Source organism: Mobula hypostoma, chromosome 21 (genome assembly GCF_963921235.1).
Source record: "Mobula hypostoma chromosome 21, sMobHyp1.1, whole genome shotgun sequence".
NCBI classification, from domain to species: Eukaryota; Metazoa; Chordata; class Chondrichthyes; order Myliobatiformes; family Myliobatidae; genus Mobula; species Mobula hypostoma.
The window spans coordinates 22897747-22922496 of NC_086117.1; the positions used below are offsets into that span (position 1 = coordinate 22897747).

Genomic DNA, 24750 nt, shown 5'->3' on the forward strand with positions numbered 1-24750 from the left:
TGGCTAAAGTGTTCTGCAAAGTCAGAGAGAAAAGTATTGCTGCAGCAATTAGTCACCCTGTATCAGAATTGCAGTCCTTGACTACAAATCCAATGTAATGATGTGGTTCTGGGTGTGTGTGCAATTGGGTTAAATTTTTCTTCAGAATTGTTTTCATGCATGTGGGTACGTATGCACATCAGATGCACCAAGAGTTTTATGGTAAATACATATTTGATGAAGGGGGATTGAATTAGCAGAATAAGAACAAACCTTCTGAAGGGTGCCACCTGTTTTTTTTCCTGTGGTAAACTGCATAAAGTATTTCGCAAAGTATTGGCTTAATAATTGAGGGATGCAGGAAGAAGTGACATTTACTTTAGAACTTTGTGCCAGATTTTCGCTGATTCATTTTGAACTACTCTACAATTCGGGGAATGAATAAATGAAGCATTTCTATGCTGGAACACTGTAATTTCTTTTATTCTTGACAGACTCCTTGGCCATCACTTCTTTCAGATTCCGGTTTCTGCTATTAAAGTAAATTCATTAGCAAAGTTAGTATGTGTTAACATATATTATCTTGAGATTAATTTTCTTCCAGACATGTACAAGAAACATAAATACAATAGTTTATGAAAATTATGTACAAAACAAACACTGACAAAAAGCCAATGTGCAAAAGACAATTTGCCGAATTAAACAGTAAATAATTAGGTACATGCATACATACAATATTGAAAACTTTTTATTTAATTAGATACAGTGCAAAATAAGCCCCTCTGGCTCTTTGAGCTGTGCTGTCCAGTTACCCCCAATTTAACCCTAGCCTAATCACGGGGCACAATCTCAATTTACAATGCCCAATTAACCTACCAACCAGTAAGTCTTTGGACTGTGGGCGGAAACCAGAGCACCTGGAGGATACCACATGGTCATGGAGAGAACTCCTTACAGAGCAGGAATTAGACCCGGGTCGCTGGTACTGTAAAGTGTTGTGCTAGCCACTGTGCTGTTGTGCCACCATGACCAGAGTTTTCGAATGTGAGTCTGTAGGTTGTGAAAATCAGTACAGAGTTATGGTGAATAATCTCATAAAGTTGCATGTGCGGTAAAAAGTTAGAGTAAATATATTTGAATAATTCAGGCTTATGTGTATGAAGTTTAACTTAATTTGATAACATACGAGTTCTATGATTATTGCTAGATTCCTTAAAATAATTATTAAGTGTAAGTTTCCTCCAAACTATTTTCCAACAGTTTCATAGTTTAAAAACAAACTCCTACATAGGCAATTGAACAAATACCTAATAATGAATAATGTTTTTCGGTCTTTAGAAAAGTCGGGGAATGTCACTAACAGATTTCCATTACCTGAAGTCGGCTTCCTTCTTTGGCATAACAATCCCATGATTCAATGACTTTATAAAATGAAATAGCTTATTAACTCCATAATAAGAATTCAGTCAGCTAATATAACATCAAAATTAGATAACTGTATAATCCAAGAGACATTATAATGAATTAATTCAATAACCAGTCTTTTAATAATTTTCAAAAATTAATTAGTGACATGCAGCATCTGCCAATCTCAGTTTTCATTGCTCAGTGGTATCTGCATCACTAACTCTTCACTGTCTTTGGAAAAATGAGTTATTTCCAGTTATTAAAAAATACATCAACCTATCATCTCTTTAAGCACAACTAAATTTAATAATTAAGAACTAAAATTTAGTTCAGGCCTGGCATTAGTTTTTTTTAAACAGTAACTTCTTTCATATAATCACAAATATCTTTTTTTTACTTCTTTTCTGCAACATCTTTATGGTTCTGGCCTTTCTCACCGGCATCTTGCCATTTGGCCTGCATATCCCACAAGCAAATAAGATTGGTTATGAAATCAAAAAAAAAGAATGCTAGAAGGATCTGTGGATGTGGAGGGTGTAAATTGATGTGTTGGGGCAACAACTTGCATTGGAACCTGAAAGGAAACATTGCCAGTACACAGTAGTGCTAGAGAGGTTGGAACAGAGGCTGGTAGATTGCAGACGGAGCCAGATGGGGAGGAGATGATGGAATTATGGAACCAGGTGGAGGGAAGAGGACAGGGGAGGTGAACAAATGGAGAAGAAATCTTAGTGGATGATCAGAAAACATAAAACGGTGCATCACAGGAATGTTTGTACACCAGGGTGCCAACCCAAACTAAACTGTTTATTAGATTATTGTTATCACATGTACTAGTGACATAACCAAAAATATAGAGGATAAACTCCTGAAATATATTTGATAGTTATTGAATTTTAAATGTTTTCTAATCTACATGGCTCATCACTACATGAATTACATAGGTTTTTTGCAAAGAGTGGCAGATGTGTGGAATGTGCTGTAAGGATGGTGGTAGAGACAGATGCATTAGGGACATTAAAGTGTCTCTTAGATAGGTACATACATGAAAGGTAAATGGAGGGCTATGTGGAAGGGAAGGATTAGATTTATCTCGGAGTAGGTTAAAGGGTCAGGACAACATTTTGGGCCGAAGGGCCTGTACTGTGTTCTATGTTCCATTTACCCATTTGGCCCATTTGCCTTAAGCTGTTCCCAAAGGTAAGAAAATCAGTCTTCTTGCCAATGGAGTGTGATCAAAACAAAAAAATAATTTTTCCATCTTCTGAAATATTTGAAACTGTGGCATCTTCATAATTATTTAAAACAAGATGAATCAAGTTTCTACATTTGCTACCAGAAAACCACACATTGAGATTTTGACTTGAGGAATATAGTCATTCAAAATATTCTCAAGAATTTGGGTTATGCCTCCTCCATTGTTGATGGATTATCGTGACGTTCCTCTTGTTCCTGTATTTGAGATCCTGCCTATATTTCGGTGAATGTTCTTTTACAAACTAAGTAATGTTGTTTTCTTTAGGGGATGAATGGTTACCCTGGACCACGTGGCCATCCTGGCGAACCAGTGAGTGCTTACTTCTCTTTCTACTCAGTGCTGCTATACTACATTGTTTATTTTTGGAGACAGTATACAATGGTGTCATTCAGTAAATTCAAAGGTTCATCTCATTATCAAAGTATGTAAGCAGAATACAACTCTGAGATTCGTCTTCTCCAGACAGCCACAGAATACAGAAAACCAGATAAGTAGCTGAAAGAAAAACAAAAACTTGTAAACCTAAAATACCCTCAAATCCTCCCTTGCAAAAAAGCTAATAAATCGCCGAAACCCCACCCACCAATCTGCAACAAGAAAGAATGGGTGAGAACACAAAATAAACACAGAACTGAAAGAGGCCAATAAGAACTATGGGCCTATCCATAAATCTTAGAATTTTGCCCAAGGTTTTCTGAGGTAAGTGACTCGAGCTCAGTGGCCTCTCCAATGGCAGCAACTCGATTGCTAAAATGACTAAGTTGTCTATTTCCTGTGCCTTTCTCTCTATGTCCTGCCTATATAGTTCAAACGTTTCATTTCCAGCATTAACCCATTTAAATTTCCAAGCAACCCTGTACATATTTGTGACATAAAACTATGTCTCCAGCGGTGTTCAGAGTTTCGTGCATCATGTCAGCAGCTTTCTGTTGGTTTTCACTACTCTCAGTCATGCAAGTCCTGGGTGGAGAAGGAATCTTCTCAGATGTAGAAGGAATCTTCATTGCTGTTTCTGTAACAACTTTGTTTAACAGGACAGGGTTGGTACCCGTGAGGTGAGCCCCCAAACCCAGAGGACTGGTGGACCTCTACAAGATTGGCCTCTATCCTTTGGCCTGTTTGGCATGGGTGACCCTACCAAGAGCCAAAGCATAAAGCCTTGACTCCAGCCAACATAGCTCTCTGGGTCATCGAGGCATACAAGCCTCAATTGCTCTTGGAGGTCTGTGACATAATATGCTTCAGTAATTCACTATGAATACTTCTAAAATGCTATGAAAGTCTCCACCTCCTCCATTCCTCCACCCCAACAGTTGTTCTAGATTCCAGTTCTTCCTCAGATTTTCTCTAAAGTTCTTAACTGCTCAGCTTAAACCTATGCTCTCTAATTTTGTACTTCTCTGGCACGGGGAAACGTTTCTTACTATTTATCCTACCCATGACTCTCATAATTTTATATACCTCCATCAGTATGCACTTCAACCATCTCTGCTCCAAAGAAGACAAGCCAACCTTTCCAGGTCCAATAAAGGGCCTTGGCCTGAAATGTCGACTCTTTATTCCTCTCCACAGATGCTGCCTGACCTGCTGAGTTCCTCCAGCATTTTGTGTGTGTCATTCTGGATTTCTAGCATCTGCAGTATCTCTAGTATTCAACCTATCCAGTCTCTGCACATAACTGAAATATTACATCTCAAGCAACATTCTGACAAATCTTCTCCACACCCTTTCCAATATAACCCTCTTATAGTGTGCAACCAGAACTGGCATTGAAATCTCAAAAAAATGAGTGTCCTGTGAAGCACTTTATTTGAAATTAAAGTACAAATCCGCTACTTTGATTCTGGTAGTAATGAATAAATTATACTTAAATGAGAGTAAATTCTAACTGGAGATCAAATATTCTATCAGAAGCATGCTTGAACATCGACGACAGTATTTAGTAATAAGATTAAAATACGTAGTGTTACGTACTCCGTAACTGGGTTGCCAAACCAGCAGAAATGGATCACTCAGTTGGAGTCTGGATTACTCGAACTAAGAAAGTTTTATTAAAGAAACAAGCAACACAGTACTCTAATCAAAAGGATAATGAATGCAACAGTTCAGCAATGATAAACATACATGTACACAGAATTAAGATAACAGGATCAATCAAGCTCCATCGTCGTCTAGGGGTAAATGACCAGTTTCAAAGTGACGCAAAGTTCAGTTCAATTTAGTTCAGTTCAGTTCGCAGTAATCGCTGCCGTGAGAGATGGACAGTGGGGGGAAGGAGAGAGAGAGCAAAACGAATAAATATTCAAAACGACTTCCACACAGATCTTCGCAGTCAGCTTTCGGGCGAGTCCTTTGTGATGTCATCTGAGGTCACCGACCATGACCCCTCCGTTTCCAGATACGATCGTTTCTCTGCGGTGAACCCGGCACCCAGGCAAGGGTGGACACACACCAGGTTCCCGCCGATCGTGCCTTTCCATCCTGTGCGTCTATGGCCTGGTCCCGCAATCGGCCTTCCAAAACTTCCCACCGACTTGTGAGAGACGCACCGCTTCCAGGGTCTCGTTACCTCGGGGTGTCGTGTGTGTCTTGCCTTAGCGAACCTGTCCCTTTTTATCCCCCTGCTGGGGTATCGCCTGTCCATCACTTCAAACAGTTCAGGGTTCAAAAGGTGAGCCGATCTTGACAGCTCTCCTTCCGTTACTCTCTCCCGTCCCTTCATTAACATCTCCAAATGCTGCTCCATTGTTTCCCTTATCTCTCTTTCTCCTGAAGACAGGTGGCAGACCAACTGCTGATTCCACTGGTGCCAGCCCAGGCCAGCTACATCTTAATCTATGTGTATTCTTGTCACAGTAGCAAGCACAACAAATGGCTTGCTCTTTGGCAGTCATATCACTACTCCCCAACAATCGTATTTTATTGGAATGGTGATTTTTAAAACCACTTCATAGGCATTTGATGTGCAGGGGACATGTATGTATGTATATATGAATGAATGTGCAGAGAATGTTGAACAATTTACCATCAAATGAACTTGCATTTCCAGGAACTTTTGGCAGGGTGTAACTTGATTATTAGATCCAGCTGCTCTTAGATGTCTGTTGATCTTTTTTTAAAAGAAAAATAGCTTTTACAGATACTTTTTTTTAAAAAAAACAGTAAAATATTTAAAAGAGTAAAAGTACTGGGAAATCCCTTTCAAAGGACCTGCAAAAAAACAGCATGGAAAGAAGATTCAGTGTTTAAGGTTGCTAACGTAGAAGCAAATATGCAAATCTGTTTTTAATTCCACTAGACAGACCTTTAAATGCACCTGCTGGAATAATTTACCTTGCCAGGATATTTATTTCTTGTGTAAGGACAAGTAAATGTGTAAAGATAAATACATTTTATTTGAGCTGAAATGTTTCTTCAACTGAAACAATTTATTTGGACCTCTGTCATCTCCAATACAAATATTCTACTAAAAGCTCTTGGAGTGACATTGCCCACAGACTGGAAATGGTGTTGGTAATTATTTATGTGCAGATGTTATAACTCCAACGGAGAGTAGATGCAAGATTAAATAAAAATACAGATGGTGCTGTATGAGATGGACCATATTCTATCTATTAATTTAAAGTCATAAAGAAGCTCAGCACAGAAACAGGCCCTTTGGCCCATCTAGTCAATGCCAAAACCATTTAGATGTCTACTCCCATCGACCTGCACCGGGACCGTAGCCCTCCATACCCTACCATCCGTGTGCCTACCCAAACTTCTCTTAAATGTTGAAATCGAGCTCGCATGCACCACTTGTGCTGGCAGCTCGTTTCACACTGTCACAGCCCTCTGAGTGAAGAAGTTTCCGCTCGTGTTCCCCTTAAACATCTCACCTTTCATCCTTAACCCATGACCTCTGGTTATAGTCCCAACCAACCTCAGTGGAAAAAGCCTGCTTGCATTTACCCTATCTATAACCCTCATAATTTTGTATTCCTCTATCAAATCTCCTCTCAATCTTCTATGTTCTAAAGAACACAGTCCTAACCTATTCAAACTTTCCTATAACTCAAATCCTCCAGACTCCACAACATCCTTGTAAATTTTCTCTGTACTCTTTCATCTTTCCTGTAGGTAGGTGACCAAAACTGCGCACAATACTCCAAATTAGACCCCGTCAACATCTTATACAACTTCAACATAACACCCCATCTCCTGTATTTAATACATTGACTTTTGAAGGCCAGTGTGCTAAAAGCTTTCTTTACAACACTATCTACCTGTGACACCACTTTCAATTACCTGTGTTCCCAGCTCCCTTTGTTCTACCACACTCCTCAGTGCCCTACCATTCACTGTGTAAGACCTACCCTGGTTGGTCATACTGAAGTGCAACACCTCGCACTTGTGTGCATTAAATTCCATCTGCCATTTTTCAGCCCATTTTAACCACTGATGCACATACCTCTGCAAGCCATGATAGCCTTTCTCACTGTCCACTGCATCCCCAATCTTGGTGTCATCCGCAAATTTGCCGATCCAGTTAACCACATTATCATCCAGATCATTGAGAAACAACAATGGAGCCAGCACCAATCCCTGTGGCACACCATTAGTCACAGACCTCCAGTCAGAAAGGCAGCCCTCTGGCTTCCCCTACCTCATCCTGAATCTTCTTGACCAGCCTCTCATGCGGGATCTTGTCAAATGCCTTACTAAAGTCTACGTAGACAACATCCATTGTCTTGCCTTCATCCACTTTCGAAAAGCTCTATAAGATTGGTTAGACATGCCCCACTGTTGTAAGTGAGGAAACAGATTCAATAGGTCTCAAAGGCGAGGACTCTGGACACAGTCTTGGTAGTAAAGGATTTTATTTACAGAAGGCAAACGTGGGAAACTGGCAAAAGAAGCAACACGCACACGAACACAATTTACAGTAGTTGAATCAGCAATAAAATACGTGGACAATTAATAAAATCGCATGGGAACAAAGTACACGCGTACACACACACACACACACACACACACACACACACACACACAAAACCAAGGGAAAAGTCAATACAATACCCGACACCCTTGACTCTATGCGGGCACAGCTCTTCTGCTTAGGGACAATATCCACACTCCCAACCCTATTCAATGCACAACTCACCAATGGCAGGGTGGTCCCTCGGAGGTAGCAAAAAAGAGAAAGGGTCAAGCACACATGGCTTCCTTTAGAGTGCAGCAGGGCTGATGAGTCCAGCCCAGGTGACTCACAGGGAAGCCAATGGCTCGGTGCCAACAGGGTTAAGCTGATTACAGAGGTCAATTGCCCGAGGTCAAGTACAAGGCTAATTAAAGGGGCCAATAGTTAGGTGTGCATTGATGGGTGAGGAGGGGGTCAGACCTTGATTGTCAGATGGCGTGTCTTTTGACCAGGTAAATGGGCAGTGCTGTGACGTGACAGTCATGACCCCTCCAATACACCTACACACACAAAACCATGGTGACTATCCTTAATCAGTCCGTGTCTATCCAAATACTCATATATCCGGTCCCTTAGAATACCTTCCAATAACTTTCCCACAACTGATGTCTGACTCTCCAACCTATAATTTACTGGTTTATGTTTAGAACCTTTTTTAAACAGTGGCTATTCTCCAATCTTCTGGTACCTCCCCAGTAGCTAAGGATGTTTTAAACATCTCTGCTTGGGCCCTGGCAATTTCTGCATGTGCCTCCCGCAGGGTCTGAGGGAACACCTTGTCAGGCCCTGGGGATTTATCCACCCTGATTTGCCTCATCCTCTGTAATCTGTACAGGGCCCATGAGGTTGATGCTGCTTTGCCTCACATCTGTAGACTCTGTATTCACCTCCTGAGTAAATGCAGATACAATGAATTCATTTAAGGTGTCCCCCATCAGTTTTGGCTTCACACGTAGATTATCGTTCTGGTCTTCCAGAGAACCAATTTTGTCCCTTGCAATCCTTTTGCTCTTTACATATCTGTAGAATCTCTTCAGATTCTCCTTCACCTTGTGTGCTAGAACAACTTCATGCCTTCTTTTAGCCTTCCTGATTTCTTTCTTAAGTGTTCTCTTGTATTTCTTATACTCCATAAGCACCTCATTTGTTCCTACTTGTCTATGCCTGCTATGCATCTTATTTTTTCCTCTTAACCAGGGTTTCAACATCTCTTGTAAACCAAGATTACCTACACTTGTTGTCTTTACCTTTTATTCTGACAGACACATACAAGCTTTGTACTCTCAAAATTTTGTTTTTGAAGGCCTCCCACTTACCAAGTACACCTTTGCCAGAAAACAGCCTGTCCCAATCCACACTTGCCAGATCATATCTGATGCCATCAAAATTGGCTTCTTTCCGGTTTAGAATTTCAGCCCACAGACCAGACCTATCTTTTTGCATATTTACTTTGAAACTAATGGCATTGTGGTCACTGGATGCAAAGCGTTCCCCTACACAAACCTCTGTCACCTGCCCTGCCCTGGATAGCAGATCCAGTATCGCACACTATCTCATTGGGACTTCTGTGCTCTGATGAAGAAAACTTTCTTGAACACATTGACAAACTCTATCCGATTAGTCTTCTTATAGGAGGGGATTCCCAGTCAACATGTGGAAAGTTAAAGTCACCTACTATAGCAACCTTATGTTTCTTGCAACAGTCTGTGATCTATTTACAAATTTGTTCCTCTAAGTCCCTAAGACTTTTGGATGGTCTGTAATATAGCCCCATCAAGCTGGTGGTACCTTTCTTATTTCTCATTTCCACCCATAACACCCCAGTAGACGAGTTCTCCAGTCTGTCCTGACAGAGCACTACCTTGCTGACTAGTAATGCCACCCCTCCTCCTTTAATAGTGTGGCGTGTGGCCAAGTGGTTAGGGCGTTGGACTAGCAATCTGAAGGTTGTGGGTTCGAGCCTCGGTCGAGGCAGCGTGTGTGTCCTTGAGCAAGGCACTTAACCACACAATGCTCCAGTCTACCCAGCTGAGAATGGGTACCAGCAAAAATGCTGGGGGTTAACCTCGCGATAGACTGGCATCCTGTCTGGGGAAGAGTCTCGTACTCTCAGTCGCTTCACGCCACGGAAACCGGCATAAGTACTGGCCTGATGGGCCACAAGGCTCGTGACAGACTTTAATCTTTAAACCTTCTTTAATCCCTCCCGCTCTGTCACATCTAAAGCAACGGAACCCCGGAATATAGAGCTGACAGTTCTGTCCTTCCTGCAGCCAACTAATGGCAACAACATCATAATTCCAGGTGTTGATCCATGCCCTGAGCTCATCTGCCTTTCCTACGTATCTTACGTTAAATTTTCACGTAAACTATAAATCTTTCTATTCAAAAACTGAGTTAAGAGAGGGCGTAATTGCCCAGTATCTATGGGGTAAATTTACAACAAAAACTTCAGGTTTGTCCATTATATTCCACATCTTTTCAATGGTGTAATTTATGGTATTTACTGCTAATCAACCTCTCTGGCAGCGACATTTTATTGGACAAATATTAAGTCATATTTCTTAAGGGATTTTGTTTTGTTGGAGATACATTTTTAAATGTGATTAAAAGTTTATTTCTTCTCTCTTAATTGTCTTCCTTTTCATTTCATTTTCTCTCTCTCATTTGACATTGGGCCAACCATTGTATTACAGTTCTTCGTTTGCTATTTCTGCATTTTGGTGGTTAAAAGGGTACAATTATTTTCCCTATTCACCTGAATTCCAGATACCCAATGATTTCCATCCCCTACTTCTAATAACTCATGGAGCAAAATATGGAGGTTTAGAGGCAAGGGCAAGTTTAAATAGCAGTAAACATAATTCACTGGCCTATAATAAGAATATCTAGCTTGAGAGTGAACTGTTGATCTTCGAAGTTCATTCTTTGATGAGTACTCAGCCGATTTCTGCTGTTGAAGTGACATCTTCAGCTGAGAAGAGGGGGAAAAATGTAAATTGATTTCACTTATTCTTCGGTGACCTTGCTGAAAAGTGTGTACATGGATCTGGGCGAAGATGAAATGATCTTGGTTGAGATATGTTCATAGCTGGGATTTGACATGCCTTGCTGTTTGACTTGCACATGAGTCAGCCACACAAAGCTCCCAACACCGTGGATCTGAAATAAACGTTGAATCAAATGTAAGTGTTTGGTTCGTTAGGGCGGCATCTGTGGAGAGGAAAACAGTAAATATTGTAAGTTAATGGTCTTTGTTCAAAGGTTCTTATGGAAGATCATCAGCTTGAAACACTAACCCCTTTTCTCTTTTCATATTGGCTATAAATGTTTTCAGCATTTTGCTTTTTCTAATCTGCTTTTCCTTAGTGTATAACTCATGCTTTCCCATAATGTACCCCCACTACCACTTTCATGTCCAATCACTCAACCTTTTTATATCCTCCAGTTGAGAATAGACAATTGAGTTGGAAAAGCATAACGGGTTGTGGAAAAATCAGAGAAGATAGTGTGCAGATAGTCCAGGGCAGAGGTTCCCAACCTGGAGTCCATGACTTAATGGTACTGGTCCATGGCGTAACAAAAGCTTCAGGGCACAGTTGATGGATGGGGTGAAAGGAGAAACAATTAACCTTAAAGAGACAGGAGAACAGAATTTGGGAAAGAGATGTTTTCTGGATAGTCAAACATACCAGAATTGGAAGATCTAAGGGCAGCAAAGGATTTAGCAAGAGGGAATTAAATTTGAAATGTTTTTGGTATGTGGGCATTGTCATCAAGGAAATGAAGGTGGTTGAATGGGACTTGATGTGAAATAAATTTAGAGATCAGAGCAGTGATTGAGCTGCAGTAAGGAAATTATCCTGAAGAGCATTGTAGAAAGGTGATGATAAGAAAGTGGAGAGTCTAATAAGGAATCCATCTGGATGTCATAATGTGGATAGTTTGTTTCAGAGGTCAGGAAACGGAATGGAATATAGGTTCAGAAGTAAAAGAATGCTGTTTAGGATGAGGAACTGAGACAATAGCTTCATTTTTCCCAGCAGGTAAACTTCCTAACTTCCTCCTGCTAGTTAACTTCCTAACTAGCAAGAAGAAAGTAATACCCATTCAAAACTAGTGTTGAAAAAGAAGTTTGACAGTATATAGCAATAGAGAAACAGCTGTTATAATTTTTAAAAAAACTATAAGCACAAGTGATATAAATAGAGCAGTTAATACAAACATCTGTCAAAGGTAAGTATAAATAATAGACTGGCAGCTGAACTTCAGATATCAATGACTGATAAGGAAAATGCTAAAGAAGAATACAGTGATGCAGATTTTTAATGAAAATCTGTAAAAATTAATTTAAAGATAGAAAAATGAAACAAATATTCCATGAAAAAGGATCTAGTGCTTTCCCAGCGTATATGACAAATAAACTCTCTCAGGCTTCCAGCCAGGTACAGGTATCGATTATAACCAGCGTTTGGATGACAAACTCTGCCACCTTCATCAGGGATGATGCCTGGCCATGTCTAGTCCAGTGGTATTTATACCCTATTATCTGACCCTCCTCATTGGTTAGTCCTCATCCAATCAGGTTTCTGCTCTCCCACCTTGTTTACAACTGAATTCCAGTTCTTACCGATATACGCTGCCCCGCATTCACAGGGAATCCTGTAGGTGCCAGCCAGCCTGAGTCCCAGGTCACCTTTGACCCACATAAGCTGTGATTTGAGCTTCCTTATGGGTTTACGGATGGTATTAATCCAGTTTTCCTTCAAGATCCTGGCAATCCTTCCAAAAACCATGGAAATATAGGGAGGTCAAGCGGCAGCAACAGATTCCTCCTCGTTCTTGGTTCTTGATCCTCCAAAATATTCCGCATGGAATTTAAACTGGAGGTGGCGGAGGGTGTGCTTAAGAAGGAGCTTTTTGAAGAAGAAAAAATTATTAGGTTTCCTGGTTTTTCCATCAGCCCTTTCAAGGGCCTGATTAATTTCCTTCACCTCGTAGCCATTCTGCAGGAACATCGTGCATAATCATCTTATTTCCTCAGGAAGACTCTCTGGGTCTGAAATAGTTTTTGCACGGTTAATCAAATTAGAAAGAACTGCTCTACATTGGGAGGTGTTATGGTGGCTGTTATTGTTGAGGTACAAGTTCATTTGAGTGGGTTTCCAATAGATGCCATGTCTAAGGCTACCATCCAGTTTCTGTCGTATTAGAATATCCAGGAACGGGAGGCAACTTTTCTTCTCCATATCCACCGTCAATTGACTGTTTGAGTGTATAATCAGTATCATCCAGATGGGATGCACGGTGAAAACTCACATCAAGGAGCACAAGAGGTTTGCAATGGCCATAGAATTGACTTTGACAGCACAAAGCTACTGTGCCACTCCAATGGCTTTTGGGACTGCCTGGTGAGAGAAGCCATTGAAATAAGACTAGAGGAAAAGAATTTTAACAAAGACAAAGTTCTCGCTCTAAGTAAGGACTGGAATTCAATTGTAAACAAGGTGGGAAAGCTAAAACCTGATTGGTTAAGGGCTAACCAATCAGGAGGGACGAACTACAGGGGTATAAATGCTATCAGACTAGACATGCCCAGGCATCATCCCTGGTGAAGACGGCAGAGTCTGTCATGGAAAAGTCGGTTATAATCGATACCTGTACCCAACTGGAAGCCTGAGAGGAGTTCCATGGTTTAAAAGAATGTTATGCTGTGCCGCAATTTAGTGCATTTAGTGTTTACTAAGTAGACCTTCCATCAAACTACTATTGTATATTTGTTCCCGCACTTACTTTGATGGGATCTCAGCGTTATTTGTTACAACAAAGTATGCAGGGAAGTCAAAAAATACATGTTGCGAAAGCCTATAACATGGTCAATAGGAGTCTGAGAAACTAAAATAGCTGAATCAGCACTAAGTGAGAAAAAAATGTCTTGTCTCTTTTTACAATTAACTAGACACTCCCAGTATACACTCAGTATATCTAAAAGGTATCTAATAAAGGCCACTAGGTGTATGTTAGTGGCTTTCTGCGGCTATAACTGATTCATTTCAATATTCAGAGTTGTGCATTTAGAGATGGCCTTCTGCACACCATTGCTATAATGCATGGTGTTTTGAATTACTGTCAATTTCCTGTCAGCTTGAACCAGTCGCTCCATTCTCCTCTAACTTCTCTCATAAACAAGGCATTTTCACCCACAGAATTGCCACTTACTGTTTTTGTTTGCACTGTTCTTTATAAACTCCAGAGACTGTTGTGCATGAAAATCTCAGGAGATCAGTTTCTGAGATACTCAAGCCACCCTATCATGCACTAACAATCATTTCATCATCAAAGTACCTTAGCTCCGATTTCTACCCCATTCTGATGGTTGATCTGAATAACAACTGAACATGCATTGCATTTCTGCCATGTAATTGGCTGCCACATAATAACTCAATGCATGCTTTTATGCATTGAGTTGCTGCCACATAATTTGTTGATTATATATTTGCATTAACAAGCAAATATACCTCATTTCATGGCCACTGAGTATATGGACACATGTAGAACTATTTTACTTTTAAACTTTTATGGTGCATTATTGTTGAGGATTAGATTGGAATTGATGTTCACTCTGTGCTTCACACGCTCACTCTTCTCCAGCTCTTTTATTGGGGAAAGTATCCTTGTGTCTACGCTAGCTTCCCGTAGAAGCTTTTGATAAATGCTGGAGTTGCCTTCATGTTGCTTCCAACAGTGGCTGAAACAGAAGCTTTTAAATTATACTCAGCATGTCTGTATCAATTTAAGACATCTGGATACTGTGAGGTCATGTCAGTCATCACTAATAATATCTTGTAAGTATTTCTGTTGGCAGCCCTTGAATCTTGATGGTGAAGAAACCAATTGCATTGTCTTGAATCAACAATCATAGAGGGCTGAATTCAATCTCTTTAGTGATCTATTCCTTTACTATGAAGCTGCAAAGTTTTGGAGGATGTACTAAAGCAAAAAAAAAAGCCAACAATTGTTGGGGATCTTAACAAACATGAGGAATGCATTTACAGTATATAGCAATTTTCTATCTACCGAAGAATAGTTCCTGCATTAAATTGCCTGTGTCAATGCCTAAGTTAAGTTGGCAAACAGAGAATGTCACCCAAATGTGTTAAGCATTTGTGGGTTAATGCAATTAACAATAATTTTCCAGGCTGCTCTCTATGGAAATTGGTTTAGTGTTTGGCTGATTCTAAACTGATTTTTTTTTCTGTAACAGCAACTGCAGATTTTGTAGTGAGCTGAGTACAGGCCAAATTTATTCCGGGTCGCAGGAAAAACATTGGATAAGAAGTAGGGGTACAATTAATTTGGAACGTACATTTTGGCCATTTTTAGATGCTAAGGACATTTATCAGTAGTACAAAATTACCCCACTTGAACCCCACAGTGGGACCAATATAGATCATATCATTTTTTAAAATATTATTCCAGATGACTTGGACCAATCTGAGTCTGTTAAATTAGAAATTGTTCTTTGCTGTGCAGTCATTCCTCATGGGTCAGACTGAAACATGAATTCCTTGGAACAAGGGACATCCTAGAAACTAATGCCAAGTTTTTACACTGAATCATGCTGCACTTGGCAGTGGATTTCCTTAATTGTGTTCATGCATGAATACTATATCAGTAACACATCTGGAAAATAGCTCCCAGTGACATGGGCTAGAGTATGTTTAAAGCTGTAATTCCAGTCGAAACATTACTCTTTCGTCATGAAATAAAAATTATTGCTGAAAATAAATTTACTTCAAACTCCTCGATATTGAGCGTGGAAACAAAATAAAGTCAAAAATGATGCTGGATTTGGTGACCTATCAGGTAATAGTATCAGTAACATTGTCCAACTCTTTCCAACAGGGAGAACGTGGACCGAATGGAAGCCGAGGTGCCAAAGGTTATCCTGGCAGGCAGGTGCAGTAAATCTTCTCGTGCCGTGCAGTTTGATACAGAGAATGTACATTTGGCAAAGTTTGTTTAATTAAGATTCTGCTGAATCATCCAAAAGAACACATTAATGTATGGTGGTTGATCCTACTTTGCGTATAGCTTTTTGATGAACACTTTCAAATCCAAAAATGAAATACTAGTTTAACTGGCTGATAATGATTGATTCTCTGGTGTAATTTTTTCATCTCATCCAACATGCTTACAAACCATAAAGACCATGAAGCATAGGAGCAGAATCCTAGACTTCCCCACGACAGAAAATATCCTCTCCGTGTTCACTTTGCCTTTCAATATTCCATAGGTTTCAATGAGATCCCTCCTCATTCTTCTAAACTCCAGTGGGTACAGGCCCAGAGCCATCAAACGATCGTCATACATTAACCCTTTCATTCTCAGGATCATTCTCATGAACCTTCTCTGGACCCTCTCCAATGCCAGCACAACCTTTCTTAGATAAGGAGTCCTAAACTGCTCACAATACTCCAAGTGCGGTCTGACCAATGCCCTATTAAGCCCCAGCATTACACCTTTGCTTTTATATTCTAATTCTCTTGAAATGAATGTTAACATTGCATTTGCCTCCTTTATGACTGACTCGTCCTGCAAGTTAACATTTAAGAAGTCCTACATGAGGACTCAAGTCCCTTTGCATCTCTGTCTTTTGAATTTTCTCCCTGTTTAGAAAATAATAATCTACACCTTTCTTCCTTCTACCAAAGTGCATGACCATACACTTCCCTATGCTGTATTTCATCTGCCACTTCTTTGCCCATTCTCCTGATCTATTTAAGTTCTTCTGCAAACTCCCTGCTTCCTCAACACTACTTGCCCTTCCATCTATCTTGGTATAGTCCTCAAACTTGGCCACAAAATCATCAATTCCTTCATCCAAATCATTGACATATAATGTGAATGAAACCATCCTAACACTGACCCCTGTAGAACACCACTACTAACTGGCAGCCAGCCACTAAAGGTCCCCTTTATTCCCAGTCTTTGCTTCCTGCCAGTCAGCCAATGTTCTATCCATGCTACAGGAATTCTGCAGATGCTGGAAATTCAAGCAACACACATCAAAGTTGCTGGTGAACGCAGCAGGCCAGGCAGCATCTTTAGGAAGAGGTGCAGTCGACGTTTCAGGCCGAGACCCTTCATCAGGACTTCCTTCAGTTAGTCCTGACGAAGGGTCTCAGCCTGAAATGTCGACTGCACCTCTTCCTACAGATGCTGCCTGGCCTGCTGCGTTCACCAGCAACTTTGATGTGTGTTTCTATCCATGCTAGTATCTTTCCTGTAATACCATCTTGTTTAGCAGCATCATGTGCAGCACCTTGTTAAGCACCTTTTGAAAGTCCAAGTAAATAACATCCACTGACTCCCCTTTGTCTATCCTGCCTGTTATTTCCTCAAAGAATTCCAACCAATTTGTCAGGGAAGACTTCTCCTGAAAGAAACTGCGCTGAACTCGGGCTACTTTATCATGTGCTCCTAAGTACTCCGAAACCTCATCCTTAATGTAAAATCTTATCAACTACTGAAGTCAGACTAACTGGCCTATAATTTCCTGTCTTTTGTCTCCCTCGCTTCTTAAAGGGTGGAGCAACATTACCAATTTTCCAGTCCTCCAGAACCATTCCAATATCTAGTGATTCTTGAAAGATCACTACCAATGCCTCCACAATCTTTTCAGCTACCTCTTTCAGAATCCTGGTGTGTTGCCCATCTGGTCCAGGTGACTAATCTATGTTCAGACCTTACAGCTTCCCAAGCCTCTTCTCCTTAGTAATAGCAACTGCACTCACTTCTGCCCCCTGACGCCCTCGAATTTCTGGCATTCTGCTGGTGTCTTCCACAGTGAAAACTGATGCAAATTATTTATTAAATACAACCACCATTTCTTTGTCCCCCCATTACTACTTTTCCAGTATCATATTCCAACGGTCTGATACCCACTCTCGCCTCTCTTTTACTCTTTATATAGAGTGGATTGCAGTTAATTTGGACACATGAGGACCAGTATATTTGGCCCAATTAAACAGCTGCTCCAAATAGCTGAAGTTTCATGGAAATGGTAAAAAGGTATAAAAAAGACAAACTACTGTTTAACTGAATAATAAATTATTAATTTAAATGAGAAACAGAACAAATTAGAACACTACCAGTACTACTGGTGGTTGTCCACCATATCTGACGATGACAGGAAACCTGTGCAGGGTAGTTTTTAAAGTGGAAAAGCCACTGCACTAGTGCAATTACGCTCGCTCTACCTCAGAAGTCTATGTCCCGTGGTCATCACAACTTCCCTGGTTGCAGAGGATGACCATAACTTTTTCTGTGCCTCGTCATGCCTTTTGCTCTCCAGGGACTAGTGCAGAATCACCTTCCAGCTGAGATACAGACTGCCAGAGCTGACTTTGCAGGCTAGGACGGGCATATCCCTATCTTTACCAGGGTTTGAGATCCACCAGCTACCGTACCTGGTTTAGCCCATCAGTCGAAGTGGTGTACTGGGGTGTGGTCCCTGTCATGTGCAAACAGGTACTTGGGGTCATAAGAGAGGGCTGAGTGTCTGGTGGGGACCAAAAGTAACATTCCATATGATTGCCGATGCCTTCAAATTCTTCATAGTCCTTAACTTGTTGATGTGGTGAAATCTTTTCATTTTCTCTCCTATTCCTGGCATTTCCAAGTCTAAATACTTGTCACAATGGTGGGGGTATGGGGAGCAAGGGTGGACCCAAATGCAAGACACATCTTGTGAGGTTACTTAGGTTTAGTTTATTGTACCATACCAGGAGACCAAGACAGAAGCAGGAATAGTGAACAGGATAAAGACTCAGGACTACGACTAGGCTGGGACCAAGGGTCTGGGCTTGGACTCGGAATCGGCTCCCAGAACTAGAGGAGACACGAAGAGGCTAGGGTATGGACTCCGAGCCTGAGACTGGGCAAGGACCCAGTACCTGGGTCTTGCCTCGGGCTCGGACCCCAGAACCAGGCATGGACGTGACATGGGCTAGGAAGAGGAGGGACATGGAAAACAGAACCTCGGTCTCGGGAGAGCAGGTACATGGAACCATGGACACATACACAGAACAGAGAGCCGGGACCCCTCCTTGGGTACAGGACATAGGGCCGGGACTCACACACAGAACAGAGAGCCGGGATGCCTCCTTGGGTACAGGACATAGGGCTGGGACTCACACACAGAACAGAGAGCCGGGACCCTTCCTCGGGTACAGGACATAGGGCCGGGACTCATGACACTCCGCGGGGCAATGGCAAGACGGCCTGACTTACCCCACAGAGGCGAGGACAAGACACGACAAGACATGACCCCCCCGTGGGGCAATGGCAAGACGGCCTGATTTACCCCACAGAGGCGAGGACAGGACAAGACAAGACCAACACGAATGAACACCGGACAGTACCTATCTAGCTCCGGTGATGGAACTAGACCGAAGTGCAGGCGGGGGCTAGAGGCGAGAGGGGCAGAGAAGGGTTTCAGACAAGGGGGTAGGACAGGAATAGCAGACCGCCAGGGCCAGGACATGACTCAGAACTGGGAAGCCGCCAGGGCCAGGACTTGACATGGTACTTGAATGCCGCCAGGGCCAGGACTTGACATGGTACTTGGATGCCGCCAGGGCCAGGACTTGACATGGTACTTGAATGCCGCCAGAGCCAGGACGTGGTACTTGGATGCCGCCGGAGCCAGGACGTGGACGTGGTACTTGGACACCGCCAGAGCCAGGACATGGTGCTTGGAACCTCCGGGTAGTGCCGAGCTCTCGACTCGGCCCGGGAACAGTAGACAGCGGCTCTTGATTCTCTCCGGCAAGTTAACTGACGGACCCACCTTGATGAGGAAACTTTGCAGGCTCACTTCGGCCAGGTAACTGGACAGAGTTGCTCCGGTGAGGAAAGGCGAATTACCGGCACTCACTTCGGGCGGAGACAAGGCTTGCTCCGGCCAGGTGACATTGGCACGCCGTGACTTTGCAGACGCTCCCGCGCCGAATGGCTGAAAGCCGGAGACTATAAACTACCAGTTCAGCTGAGCGTTAATTGCCTCTAATCACCAAAGTCAAGGGACACAGGAAAACAGGGAATCAACGGTCCGGATTGTAACATAAACAAGCTAAATTTAAAGGGACCCCGATCCGGACCATGACAATACTTGAAACCGCAGTGGGCAAAACAGTTCTGAATTACTGCTTATTTCCCGCCAACAATCACTGACAAAGATCACTGCTTTTTGAACACAAACAAACGCAACTGAAGCTACTTAAAAACTTTTCACTCTAAGCACTGTGTGGTGTCTAATAGACACCCAAGTGCACGTAACTGACAGTGGTTATAAACTGTTTGGCAATGGTCTCTTGGCCCAATTAAGTGGCATAGTGTTCCACATAAACAAAGGGAATCCTGGTTGTTTTATCAATTAGTTTTGTGTTCTTTAAGAGTTGGCCCAAATAAGCAAATACCTCAGTTAACTGGAATCCACTGTACTATAAAACTGCGTATTAGCTCCTCATAGTTATCAACAGAGGAATTTATCCAGGGTACCCTGCTATATTCTTTTGATTAACTGCAAATGAACAAAATCAGTGCAGACACCCAGTGCAAATAATGAACTGCCTTCATACATTGCTTTCAATGATTGCATTCTTCCGATCTCCATTTTCATTGTAACATTCAAGATGATTGTCAAAGCCTTCAAGTTCTTCAGAATTCCTAACTTGTTGAAGTGGTGAAATAATTTCATTTTCATTTCCAGCCATTTCTGACATCTCCAATCCTGAATGCTAAAACTGTGATGAGCAAATCCATTCCAAATTGTCTTTCTTACTGCTTATTTCTTGCCAACCATCGGTGACAAAGTCACTGCTTTTTGAACAAAAGCACATACAACTGAAGCTTTTTAAAAACTGTTCACTCTAAGTATGGTGTAGGGTCTAGCAAGCCACATAGTTGCACGCGACTGATGCTAGTTAGAAACTGTCCGGCCATAATCTCCTCTCCAAATTAAGTGGTTTAGTGTCCGAAATAAAGAAAGGGAATCCAGGCTATTTTTTTCAATTAATGTTTGTTCTTTGAGAGTTGCCTTTAATTGACCAGAATCCATGGGACCTGAAAAAAAAATTTGGTATACTTTTTTATATTATTGGCTAGCTTACCTTCATGTTTACATAGAACATAAAACATAGAAATTTACAGCACATTACAGGCCCTTCGGCCCACAATGTTGTGTCGTTCATGCAACCTACTCTCGGAACTGCTTAGAATTTCCCTACCATGTAGCCCTCTATTTTTCTAAGCTCCATGTACCTATCTAAGTCCCTTAAAAGGCTCTGCCTCCACCACCATCATTAACAGTGCATTCCATGTACCCACCACTCTCTGTGTGGAGAAACTTACCCCTGACATCTCCTCTGTACCTACTCCCAAGCACGTTAAAACTTTCCCCCTTTGTGCTAGCCATTTCAGCCCTGGGAAAAAGCCTCTGACTATCCACATGATCAATGCCTCTCATCATCTTATACGCCTCTATCGAGTCAATGCAAATTTCATAATAGGTAAATAACTAAATGTAAAATATTGATATGTGTTTGATAATGTCACTACACATCCATCTGGATTTTATGCACAATACAGGGAGATAGCCATTTTACTTCTGAATTTTTCATAAACACATTTATGGACACAGTAAATTTGCATTGCTGTAGCAAATATAGACGGTGAACAAATGTCATTGGCATAGTTGACTGTTTTTAATATTAACTAGTTCCTGGTTCTGTTTTCTCAGTCAAACTCTGGAATATTCTGTTTCTGTGCCCAGGCCTTTATGCTTATTTGTTTTATTAGTTTGAAAATTGGAGACTGGCAAGCAGAGAAGCATGAAAAACAGCCCCCTGATATCTCCGGGTTTCACTTAGGTGCATGTGTTGTTCTATCAATTACAGTTCAAGTTTGTCATTCAACCATACACATGCATACAGCTAAACAAGACAGTGTTACACCGGGGTCAAGGTACAAAACATAGTACATACAGTCACACACAGCACATAGAGTTACAACAGCACGTACAGTCACAAAGTAAATATTAGCGCAGCCCATGGGTGGCATGGCTGAAGACTGATGGTGCATGGGATTTGTCTGTGTTTCATCCATATCCCTCCAAACACTTCTTGTCCATGTGCCTGTCCAACTACCTTTTAAATCTTGATATTAAAGAGACGAAAGAGATTGCAGATGCTAGAATCTGGAGCAAAAAAGAGACTGGTAGAGGAACTCAGTGGGTCAGGCAGCATCTGTGGATATAGAGTTGCTCAGCAATTTTTTTATTAGTTTCAACAATTGGAAAATCTTTGCAAAGACTTCTAACACAGAAAATCAAAGATGAAGTAGATACTGAAACCTGAAATAAAAATAGAAAATGATGGACATACTCCATTGATCACTAAGCTTTTGCAGAAAGAGAAACAGACCCTTCATCAGAAGTGGTAAAATAAGGCAAGTGAAAGAGAGGAGCTGCAGCAAAGGAAATGCCTCTGATACAGTGAGGCCCAGGATTGCCACGGTGATTCTCTTCTTCACTGAGTTTTCTGGTTGGTAGATTGATCGGGGCAATGAAAGAGGCCAGAAAGACGAAAGGACCCATAAAAGTTATGAAATGCAGGTGAAATCCAGAGAAGGAGAGGTGTCTTTGGAGCAAAAAGTTGAATTAATATTACAGATCTTATAGCAGAATTGGCAGTTATTTGACCTTGTTGAATTCGATAATGAATTGTGAAAGCTGCGGTGTACCCAGATGGAAAATGAGATGCTGTTCTGTAAAATACAGGGCTCAGAGATACAAACAACTAGGTCAGAGTGCGTGTGGGATGGAGAATTAAAGTGGCAGGCGACAGGAACCTGAGTGCCACTCCTGCAGACTGAAGAGTGATACTCTGTGAAGTGGTTATTTGAGCTGTATTTGGTTTCTTTTCAGTGAGCACTGAAAGACATTTAGAAGGCTGACATGAGTAAAATTTAATTATAACTTCACCTGGATTGACTTTGTAGTCTTTGCATGGTGATCAGGGAAAATAAAACAAAAGAGATATTGCACTGTTTTTGCAAGTCATTTGCCCAAAGTTCTCCGTGAAATGAGAAATTGTAAAAGCATTTTCACTTGAAGAACCATATTATTTTCCTTTCGTAGACTGAGTTTCTACTTCAGTTTCTATCAACAAAATTCACCCTCCGTTGCACTAGAATAAATGTTCTTTCGGATGATTCTTTACCGTATTCGACACAACCCTATAGCTGGCTAGTAGAGTGAAGTATTAAATGTTTGTTTTAGATACAAGTAACTTCAAAAGTATTAGGGAATTTGCTATCTGTTACAATGCAATAAAAACATATATTGCTCTATAAAGGTAGATTGCAGGCAAGCACAATAGATGTTTCCCTTATCAGTTGTGTTAATGCAACATGGCTTACTGTTATAATTCTTTCTTATAGTAACATTGATTATGTATTTGGTTGTCTGGTATTACTGCCATTAAAAGTTTTAGTTTAACCGTGAAAGTTAGTTTACAGGTGTGCTGCTGTGGTAAGAAAGCCACTTTCAGAAATATCAAAGAGACTTTTTGCCTTCAGGGGTCAACGGATCCCTTGCTTAATGGTATTGGTCCATGGCATAAAGGCGGCTGGGAATCCCTGCCCTGTTGTAGAAGTGGGAGCATCCTATTACACATGTCTCAAATTATACGAAAAGAAGACAAAAATGAGATAAGTCCTGGTTAGTCCAACAATCCCTTCTGCTTGCATTACATATCCAGCAAGATGTGTCGATGCTTGAAGGAATTATTCGCCTTATATCTCAGATGTAAACAAATAAAAGGCCAACATTTGTGCTTATAAAGCTTACTGTCAGCATTGATCACCTCATAACAGAATTCTCACTCATTCTGTTCCCAGCCACAGAGGGCCGTTTCATAATCCCAATTTCCATCTGTCCTTATAAAGCATTTATCAAGCTCTCTTTCAAGGAGTTGACCACCTCGGCCTTAGCTACATTCAGTGGGATTCTACACTACATATTGGATCAGATTTTCTGGTACCCAGTGAGTTGCTTGAGCTCATCAGTTGCTTTGGGCCATGCTGTTTGTTCTGCTGTGGTCCTGAGGAAATATCTTCCTCTGGGAGGCTACCTCCAACCGATTGATAAAATCCAACACAAGACCGTAAGATATAGGAGCAGAATTAGGCCATTTGGCCCGTTGAGTCTGCTCCACCATTTCATCCTGGTTGATCCATTTCCCCCTCAGCCCCAGTCTCCAGTCTTCTCCCCATATCCCTTCAAGCCCTGATTCATCAGGAATATATCAACCCCTACCTTAAGTATACCCATTGACTTAGCCTCCACAGCTGCCTGTGGCAACAAATTCCACAGATTCACCGCTCTCTGGCCAAAGACTGGTGCAGGATCTCTGCAGGAAGAGCAGCTGAGTCTGCCTCCAAAATGGCTTTAACAACAGGTGAGGCCCCACCTCACTGGCTTTCAACCCTGTACTGAAATGTTTTGACTGCCTTTATTAAAACATTCAGAATAATTTAAATTTTTTTAAAATTGTAAATTATTTAGAACATTTTAAAACTAAAATACTGAAGGAACACTTTCACACCTAAAATTAAGTAAATATATTTTAACTAAGTGATATTAAATATAAGAGAATACATTCCATTCAACAGACAGCTTGCTTACTCCCGTTGATTCCACTAGTTCTACTGCACTTGCACTAATGTGGGCGAAGGGAGCAGATTTCCCAGCTCAAGAACTGGAAAATTTGAGGATTCCTGTGTTTTGCTGTTGGACTCTCTGAGATGCACACCTGTACAGCCCAGGTCTTATAAGGTTAAATTTAAACTAAACATAAGGACAGCTTTCACCCGTTTTTGATAGTCCTTTGATTCTGCCTCGAAGAGCATTTGATGATCTTAAAAAGAAGCATTGATTCAAAAGGAGTTAAAAAAAACCTATTGATTTGGGGGAAAAGTATCTTCATCTTGTCTCAGCTATGTTTGGTATTAACTGAAGTTCTCAAATTATTAGTAGATGGAATTAAACAAAATTAATTGGGAGTTATTTCAAAATATTGTT

The 24750-nt window shown here is 41.2% G+C and overlaps 1 protein-coding gene across 2 annotated transcripts in view; it reads left to right on the forward strand.

The window, feature by feature from the left end:
* col27a1b (collagen, type XXVII, alpha 1b) overlaps window positions 1-24750 on the forward strand; it is a 483649-nt gene that overhangs the window by 148736 nt on the left and 310163 nt on the right. For both annotated transcript variants that reach the window (XR_010021219.1, XM_063073617.1), the window contains exons 8-9: window positions 2909-2953; window positions 15510-15563. Coding sequence is in view for 1 of the 2 variants with exons in the window: in XM_063073617.1 (XP_062929687.1) it covers window positions 2909-2953; window positions 15510-15563 (99 nt within the window). In the remaining variant the exon portion in view is untranslated. The remainder of the gene's footprint in view (window positions 1-2908; window positions 2954-15509; window positions 15564-24750) is intronic.